The sequence below is a fragment of the Plasmodium chabaudi genome (genome assembly GCF_900002335.3).
Source record: "Plasmodium chabaudi chabaudi strain AS genome assembly, chromosome: 13".
Taxonomy (NCBI): domain Eukaryota; phylum Apicomplexa; class Aconoidasida; order Haemosporida; family Plasmodiidae; genus Plasmodium; species Plasmodium chabaudi.
Window position 1 is genome coordinate 1207985 of NC_030113.2, and position 10251 is coordinate 1218235.

The 10251-nt window shown below is 22.2% G+C and overlaps 1 protein-coding gene across 1 annotated transcript; it reads left to right on the forward strand.

Annotated features, from left to right (window-relative positions):
• Positions 1 to 196: 196 nt before the first annotated feature.
• PCHAS_1332500 (conserved Plasmodium protein, unknown function) lies at positions 197 to 9540 on the forward strand (the record flags this gene model as incomplete). Its single annotated transcript, XM_016799264.1, has 5 exons — positions 197 to 8548; positions 8754 to 8849; positions 8965 to 9072; positions 9164 to 9238; positions 9391 to 9540. 5 exons carry the CDS (start codon positions 197 to 199, stop codon positions 9538 to 9540), a joined length of 8781 nt encoding a protein of 2926 aa, XP_016654578.1.
• Positions 9541 to 10251: the final 711 nt, after the last annotated feature.

Consider the following 10251-nt stretch of genomic DNA (forward strand, 5'->3'; position numbering starts at 1 on the left):
ATGATAAGCATAATATGAATTAATTTAAAGGGTAAAATAACTCATTAATATATCCTTAACAAATTCATATTATAGTATTTTTGAAGGCTAAAGTGAAATATTAGCTATATTTTGAATACACAACAATAATACAAAACACATGATCATGCATAATATATACAAAAACACCAAATAATGACAGTAATAATAAATAAAAATGATGGAGAATTATTCTAAGCATAATGATGATAAAAGGAATGAAACCGACGTGGAATGGAATTCTAGTATTAAAAAGGATGATAGCGGATCACATATTTTAAGTAATGCATATGACAATATATATGATTCTTCGTCATCAGATGAAGAAGAAAATGTAAATAATAAATCAAAAGCAGATTTAACAGAATATTATTTATATAATGAAATTAATAATCACAAATACAACAATAACATTTATGATTTCTATCTGAATAAGTTTAATAATAATATCAAGGAAGAAAATAAAAGGAATGAATCACATAACAGTGCTCATAAGAAAAATTCAAGTTTGATTAAGAACAAGGATTCAAATAAAGGTAAAACTGATAGCCTTAAGAAATCAAATAATCCAGATAACGAATTTTATAAAAATCAAATAGAAAAAAATCATAGCATAGAAAAGAAATACACCAACAGTCATTCACCATATAACAGTAAAGGTAAACGATCAAATTTTAAAAATAAAGACACAAACAATACTGAGATAGTGAATGAAGAGCATAATAAAGATGTTTGTGATTTACCAAGTGAATTAGTGCCAAATAATTATACTAACAAAGAGGATATAAATACGATACCAAAAGGTTATAATATTAATAATAAAAAATATAGTGATCATGATACAAAAAATGGAGTTAATATATATTTAAATACTCTTATAAATAAGTTCGATTATACAATTTCTTGTAATATGTATAAGAAGACAAGTTCAACACATATATATAGAAAAAGAATTATAATGCTAAAAAAAAAGTTTTTAATTATAAACAAATTTAAGCAAAATATCAATAATATTTACAAAGTTGTAAATCGAGATATATATGATATATCTCATTCAAGAATTAGTGATATATATAAAAGTTCAAATAACATATATAAATTTACTATTTATGCAAAAAGAATATGCATAGATAATATAAGTTCTAACTCAGATAATAGTAACTTTTTTTCATTAAAAAAAAAAAACGCTAAAAAAAAAAGCAAAGATTATTATAAAATATCAAATGATGGGTTTCATTTTAACAATGAGGAAATTAGGCTAGCAAACCATAATCTGAATGTAATTACTGAATTTATTAATTTGATGAAAATAATTTCTATATATGGGTCTATAAAAAAATATATGAAAATATTATTTTTTAAAAATGCACAAAATAGCTTTTTAAAAAATTATGGACTGTATTATTCTTCCCCAATGTATTTTAAATTCTTAAAAAAATATTATAATTCAATGATGCAAAATACCTATAACTATATATATATAAATATATTAAAGATAAAGAATATAGAGCAAATAAAATATAGTTACATATACGCAATAATAGATGTAAACGAATTTTTGTATTATTATAAATATGAATACAATAAAGACATGTTTATACCGCTTTTCACAGATCAGCACAACAAAATTGTATTTCATTTTTATACCGACCTTGATATATATTTAGGGTATTTTATATTGTATAGTTATGAAATTGAGAAACACATTTATTTTGATTTATATCTAAACAATGGTAAAAGGGATACCGAATTATATAACTCACATATGAGTTCGGGGGCTTATAAAAATTATCAAAAAAAAAATAATAATAATATATACAAAAATAGTTATAATGATTCGTTCCTTGGCTCTACAAGCTCAAATGCGATAGAAAATTTGGGATCATCTCTAGATAATAATAAAGCTGATTCAAAATTATTAAATGAAGATTCATTATTGAATCAAAAATATATAAGTTTTGATAAGAATTATTTCTTTGTAAAAAAAATAACAAATGACCAAAAAAAAACAGTACCAAAGAATAATAAATATGCAGATGATCCTACGGATGATAATTTATATGTACATATATTTATATATAAAAGTAAAAACAGATTCGAATATTTATTACCACAAGCAAATAGCGGAAACATGCTGGGTGATAATGAAAATTTGTTTATGCCAAATAATAATCTAAATAATAATTACCAGCTAATTAGTTTATTTTTAAATAATGTGAAAAGAACAATGCAAATCAAAAATAGATTCAATAAATTTTTAGATAAATTAAATGATATTTTTGAATTTAGAAGTTTTCCAGTTTCTATTATTTCATTAATATATATATTTTTATGTTCCTATTTTAAAAATTATATACACATTATATTATTATTAACAATCATATTTTTAATTTCGATAAATAATGAAAAAAATTATGATACGTATAGATATCTATTATATCAATATCCTATATTATATTTATTTTTCCCTCATAGTTTATTGTGCAAAATATCAAATAAATCAGATCTTTATCATTTGCATACATTTGTCCATATGTTTATATTGAATAAATTTCCAATATTTTTTCAATATCTTTATAAATATTACAGATGCAAATGCCTATATTTCTTTGCATATACTCCTACATATTTTGGTAAGTATTACAATAGTTATTTTTTTCCAAACGAAGATGATAATGGGATAAATAAGAACCATATATCTATAGATAGAATAGTCAAAAGAAAATATTATGGTAAGAAAAATTTTCATAAGTATTCTAACAAAAAATCCAATAGCCCAGATAAAATTGAGTATTTAGAATCTTATATGCTTAGAAAAAAAGAAACTTATGAAAATTCCAAACAGAGAATATTTGACACAATGGTTAAGGGAAGTAATCATATTGACTACAAAAATAATATCGATAGTAATTACATAACTAATTATCCTGAATTGCGAGATATAAAAAAAAATGATGCAGATAGTCATGGTAGGAGATATTATAGTATTCCAAAAGAAGAGAACCTCACAAGGCATCCTAGTAGAGGAGACATTAATGATAACGCTAAGGGAGTCAGGAGACATTCTATACTCCTTTTTGATAGAGGTGCAAAAAACAGTCAATGTAATAATAATCAGAAGTATGATGTATTAAATCCTTTAAGCAACAAACATATGAATGATAATCAGCTAGCTAACGTTCCGAGAGATAAAAATGTTAAAGCCGAAGGTATAGATAAGGAAAAAGGAGAACATGCAAAATGTAAAAAGGAGGAAAAGGTAAATGATAATATATTAAACAACTTACGAAAATATTTAAAAGGCAAAAAAGATAAAATAATCAATAATACAAAGAAAAAAAGTGTAATTAATTTAGAAAATGAAAAATATTCAAATGATATGACTTATTTAAAAAACAATTATAATTGTTTAGAAGGGTTTAATAATAACATAGATGCAAATAACAAATATAATACAAATTTTTACAATAAAATGCTAAGAAATAGTAAAATACACAATCTGATTAGTAATAATAAAAACCATTTAATGGAGTATTATGATTTGAGAGAATATAATAATAAAAATTTATCAAATAAATATACAGACAATTATTTAAATAATACAAATGAAAATTTATATTCAAATAATATTAAAGATAAATTATATCACCAAAGATGCCCATTTGATAAATATATAAAAAATAGAGAAAATACTATTTTAAGAGACGGCACTCAAGGGAATTTTATTCCATCTAATATATCTGAAGCATGCAATGCAATAGATGTTAGGGACCAAGAATCAAATATACACGGAAATACTTTTCTTGTTTCAAAATATGACGACGACAAAGAAGATACTGGAAGTTATAACAGTGATGAAAATGATTACAACAACGACACATACGATAGCAGTTATGATTTTGATTTGCAAAAATCATCAAATTGTTTTAATGTGAATGACGTTATGTTGGCAGATTTAGAAGTAAAAATTATGAACAATATGAGAAATAATTATTATCAACCTAACCATGAAAATAATACAAAAGAACAAAATGATGATAAATATGCATCACATGAGTTATCGAGTAAAAATAACACTAATAATAACTTCTATTTTGAAATAAATAATGAAAAATATTCAATGGATATTCTTGTACATGAAAAAAGTTGTTTGCAATATTATAAGCCCTGCAAAAGTTACATTAAAAATAGTAATACCAATGATATTGAGCAAACTTATAAAGAATTCAAAAATGGTATAATTAGTTCGAATGAAATTTCACGTAATGTTGATTATTTTGAAAGTAATCATAATGAGCATAATATAAATAGAAACGAAAGAAATAGTACAAATACAAGAATTGGGCATAGTAATTATAATTATGATAGCAAAGATAACGTAAATTTCTTATTTGATGATAGACACATAGATCAAAAAAGTAAAATAAAAAACAAAGATGTGCCAGATAAAAAAAAATATATAAATAAAATTTCCGATTATTATATAAATATCAGTACTAATGATTCGTTATATAACATTGTTGAATATTTTCCTAAATATTTTTACAATACTATCAAAATAATGTATATCAACATGATATTAATTTTCATTTACGCCCATTGTTTGTTCATCATTACTGTGCATGGTGGGTTAAATAATGATTTTCCTTTATATATATATTTTTTAAATAAAATGAAAAAAAAAGAAAAAAATACGGTAAAACAAAAGGAAAAGTCCAATAATTCAGTTAACGTTAAAGAAGAAAATGCAAAAATTACTCCAAATAAAAAAACTGAGGAGAAAAATTATACTTCAAATTTCTTATTCAAATCAAAACGAATATTTAAAAGATGGAAACAGCAAAGAAAGCATATTAAAATTGATTTAAATCAAAATTTATTAAAGGACTCAAATGATGCGAAGGGTATTAAAGCATTGGAGAACAATATAGACCCGCCAAACAGTAATCAAAAAACACGTGAGACTGAACAAATATTGTGCATTGAATCAAATGAAATTGGAAAACATAAAAAAAGTAACGAAAAAAACGTGAATAAAAATGAAATCAACGAACACAACAATGATGGATCAAAAACTCCAAAAAGTTCATCAGATATGAAACTTAACACTTCTCAAAAAAATGCCAATGATAACAAAATAGGAACAATAGATAATTCTAGCCCAAAATTAGAACAAAACAAACAACCTAATATATATACGTCATTTAATAATAACGATAAATGCGATGCTAATCAGCATTCTCCTGAAAAAACATATAGTAATAATAGTTATAATTGTAATGGTAAAAATAATAACAATCTTGATAGTGCGTTGAATGATACGATGAAGGATACTCAAGATAATAATACTAAGAACGATGGAAATGATACCAATAAAAATATAAGCGATACCAACATAATAAATCAAAGAAACAATGCTGATATAACTGATCTGAATAAATATGATAATAATAATAAGAAGAAAATAAATTATGAAAAATTAATGGGTAATTCTTCAAAAATATTAAAAAAAAATGAGGTATTTCATGAAAATTCTCATTTAAAAGATAGCAATAAATCGGGAATGAATAATGAATGTGAAAAAAACGTGGATTTACAAAATAATAAATTAAAAAGTCCTCGAAATCAAAAAGAAAGTACACTTAATGATTTTTCCAATGATAGTTATATTGATAATGGCGATGAACATGATGATAAAGAAAAATTACATGATACTACAGACACTTTAAATGATAATCCAAATGATGTGAATAATGAGAATGATGATAATAAGGAAAATAAAAATAAAATTATGAACATTTTTGAAAAATTAAAAGATATAAAAGAAGGAAAAATTACCCAAATAAAAAATATTTATAAATCAGAAATGCAAAAAAGAAAAAATGAAAAAATGGGTGGTATAAAAAGTGGTTTTGGTATAATTAAAAATAAAATTAACAGTAAAATTGCTAAGAATAATATAAAAAATGATAGCAATTGCTCTAAAAATGAAAAAAAAATAAATTCTCAATCAAACATTGAAGATGAATCTTATAATACTTTAAATGACAATTATCTTGACGATAATTTATATTCTGATAACGAGTTTTTACAAATAAGTAATTGTAAAAAGGATGCACATAAAGAAAAAAAAAATAATAACACTGGTGATAAGAAAAATCCTATCAATAATACTTCTATTTATATGAATACAAAATATGAATTTCAAAAAAGAACCAACGTCGGAGGAATATTAGACATAGATTTACATTTTAATAATAACAAAAATTCTCGAAATAGGCGCCTGCGAGATGTTACTAATAATATACATAGATTGATAGTTTATGGACGCGATGAAAATAAAATTGATTGTAAAAATGAGAACAATATTACCCTTAGTAAAATGCGTAGTATATCATTAAATATAAAAAAAAATTCAATAGAAAAAAAAGTAATGCAATTGGAAGAAAAGATAATGAGTAAAGGGCTTAGAAAAAAGAGCTGTGAAATATCAATGAAAATAAGCAGAAACATTACACATAGAAACAATAATATAGCTAAAGAATTTAATAAAAATAAAATCCAAAATAACAAATCATTGAATTATATTAAAAAAATATCTTCAATAAATTATAATAGTAATGTAGGTAATGTAGAAAATGATACTCTTTCACTAAGTTATAGCAAAGAATTATTAGGTTTAAAGATGAAAGGACATAAAAATCATTCACATTTTAGTTACAAATGTAAGCATTTGTATGCTATAAATGCAAATATTTCATATAAAATTTTAAAGGGCTTACAAAAAGATAATTATGGACTTGAGAATATTCATGAAAAAGGGCATTTTAGTGAATATGATATGGCAGCAATTTCTAAAAGTGGTGGTAAAAATGATTTAGAATATATAAGCAATATGAAAAATTATTTAAAAAATGTAAATAAGGAGGATATCAAAATGAAGTATAGTAATGATATGAATTTTTTAAAAAATGATAAGAATATTCAATATAATAGTATGCTTTATAAATCTATAAGTATGGAAAAGAGTGATGATGAAAATAAAAATCCAGTGAACGATAAATTAAATGATGCCGAATATAAAACGAATTTGTTAAAAAAAAAAGGGAATAATCTCTTTGATAATATGAAAAAGCATTTTAAAATATTTAAAAATACAAACTATTTAAAAGATAAAATAAAACAAAAATTAACGAACAAACAACCTATGTTATCATATGATATTTATAAAGATGAAAAAGAAAAAGTAGCTACTTATGATGCAAACACATTAAATGTAAATAATACAAAAACCGAAAAATCTGAAAAAATACCTGAAAATTCACAATTTTTTAAATCAATCTTTCAAAAGAATCATGAGAGTTTTCAAAACTTCTTAGAACAATCTCTTTATAGTAATAATGTTTTTAAAAATAAAATTAGCATGGATTTAAAAAACGAGCTTCAAACATTGGATGATTATTTTAAAAATATAAAAAATAAATTTAAGTTATTAAGTAATTCTAATATAGCTTATGAAATGCTTAGTAGTATAACCAAAAATGAGCAACAAAAAATTTACTCAAACAAAATATATAAACGAAATTTATCAAATTTAGAATTAGTGCATAATAACAATTGGAATAATTTAAATTCACGAGAATTATTAAAAGGTTTTACACAACGAAATGAGGGATTTTATCAAAATTGGAAACTTAAATATCTTAGCAGTACGATTAGCGCTTTAAACCTTAGTACTATCGAGAATAATATAGAATATTTAAATTCTTTAAAAAATTTTTATAATTATAGAAGTCTTAGTTATTATAAAGACCTCCATTCGCATAGCAAATTTAGTAAGGGAGCTAATTTAAAGAAAAGGCACAGAGAATACCATTTTCTTACGAAAAAAGTAAATAAATTTAATAAATTTTTATTGAATAAAAGAGATTATTATAATTCAATAGAAAAAACTAGTATACGAGATAGGCTTCTTTATGGTGTTTTAATATTTATAATTAACTACTTTTTATTCTTTACAATTTTATATTTTTATATTCATGATATATATAATCTGTTTAAAATATCAAAATACATGTATTTAAAAGCAAAAAAATATGATAAGAAAAAAAATAAAGATTTCAATAACATTGTCAAAATAATATATCAGAAAAATATATTCTCTTCGAATGCCAATTCATTGTATACAAATAAACATAAAAACATATATATGAAGAAAAATATTTTTGCACAAATTTTTGTTCAAAATAAAAAGGAAAATATTAAAATGAATCAAAAATATGACCAAGAATATAGTGAAGAAGAGGGCGAATTGTCATCAGATAATGGGCATGTAAAAAAAAATGAATTTAAAAATAATTTCCTACCAAATAGGAATTATGAGGAAAACAAAGATAAAAAAAATATTCTCACAGTCTACAAGAATGCCAAAACAAACCTAAAAATATTTATGCACAAGCATATGATAATCAATCTTTATTTAGAAAAATTTCTGAATCTATTCAACCACAAAAATTTTAATTTGACAAAGGTAAGCCTAAAAAATGCACTCAACGAGAGATATATAGAGATATCCATAATATATTTTTTTTATACAAATTATTTCCATATACACTTATATTTATTGTCATTCTTATAATTCTCAATAAGACATCCTTATATACTCATTTATTTTACTACCTTATATTATATCACACATTTCACATTATTTGATTTATTCCCTTTTTATGGAATAGGTTGTCATATCTCTTTTGGCCTATATTTCAATTTTATTACTTCCAATAAAATTTCACCACTTGATTATACTCAAATTGTTGCATATGTATTATAAGGTAAGAATAATCGTAATATCTATATGGTTCATATAAAATATTAATATTTTAAGATATAAGCGATTTCATATATATGATTACACATTACTTAATGCATTGTTTGGTAATTTTTCAGGGATACTTGAGACGATACTACAAAAATGTTATCATAAATAGTATATTGGAAAACATTAGAAATGCTAAAATCAATTTGAAGTTATACAAGCCTATTTGCTCCTTAAATGTAATTTATAGAACAAAAAAATTATATATATCTATGCATATATAAATGTAGATAGAGTTATAATCAAAATTTTTAATTTATTCTTTCGTAGGATGACGAATATTGCATGCTAATTGAAGAGATCAATAAAGGGTGTAACATGTCTTTAAATATATCACAGCTTAAGGTAATTTTAATTTTTATTAAAAAATAAATAGTAATAAAATATTAATTAATATATGGATATATACACACATAATCTGTAAATACATTTACATGATGAAACATAGAAATAATAATTAAAAAAAATTTTTATTGTCCAACTATATTTTTTTGCAGGGTATTTACGATGAATACGACTTAGCAAATGTGATTATACAAAATTTAAAAGAATTTGTGGAATCAAAAAAAATAATAAGCCATGAATGGAACATTAATTTATTGAATCATTCACCACATGATAATATTACCACTATTAACCCTCGATAGTTTTCCTTATAAAAATTTATTTTATTCTTAAAATTTGTAAATATATAATATTTTTGTTTAATTTTTAAATATTTACACCAATTTGTTATATATTTTTTGATATTTTCCTTTATATATATATTCTATATATTTTACTTTTTTTTGGCGGTGTGTTTGAATTTTATTTACATAACATTGTTATAAATTTGTTATTAAAGGCGAAATGCTATTATTCAGACTTTCAACCAAATTAATACCCTTTAAAAAAATAATAAAAGAAAATTATTACTATTACATTTTTGGAAAGTTAAAAAAATATTTATATATATAATACAAAGATGTTGAAAATTTTTCCAATTTTTCCATTTACTTATATTTTTTCCCAATTTTATTAATATGTGAATTTTAATAGATTAAGTAAATGGTTTGAAATTTTATACATTAAAAACGTGTGACGAATTTACAGAAGTGCTTTTACAATGATTCACTAATAATATATAAAATAATACAGATGTATATGTGTAAAAAATTACACATTGATAAAGCAATATAATTTAACATTTTGTTATTATATTATAGATCATAAATATGTATAATTATAATAAAAGGTATTAATAATATTGGTATATTCAATCTATGGAATTTTATAATTTCAAAATTGATGTAATTTACATATTGTTAATTTTTACAAATATATTTGAATTGTAGAAATTGAATTACAAAATTTGATTA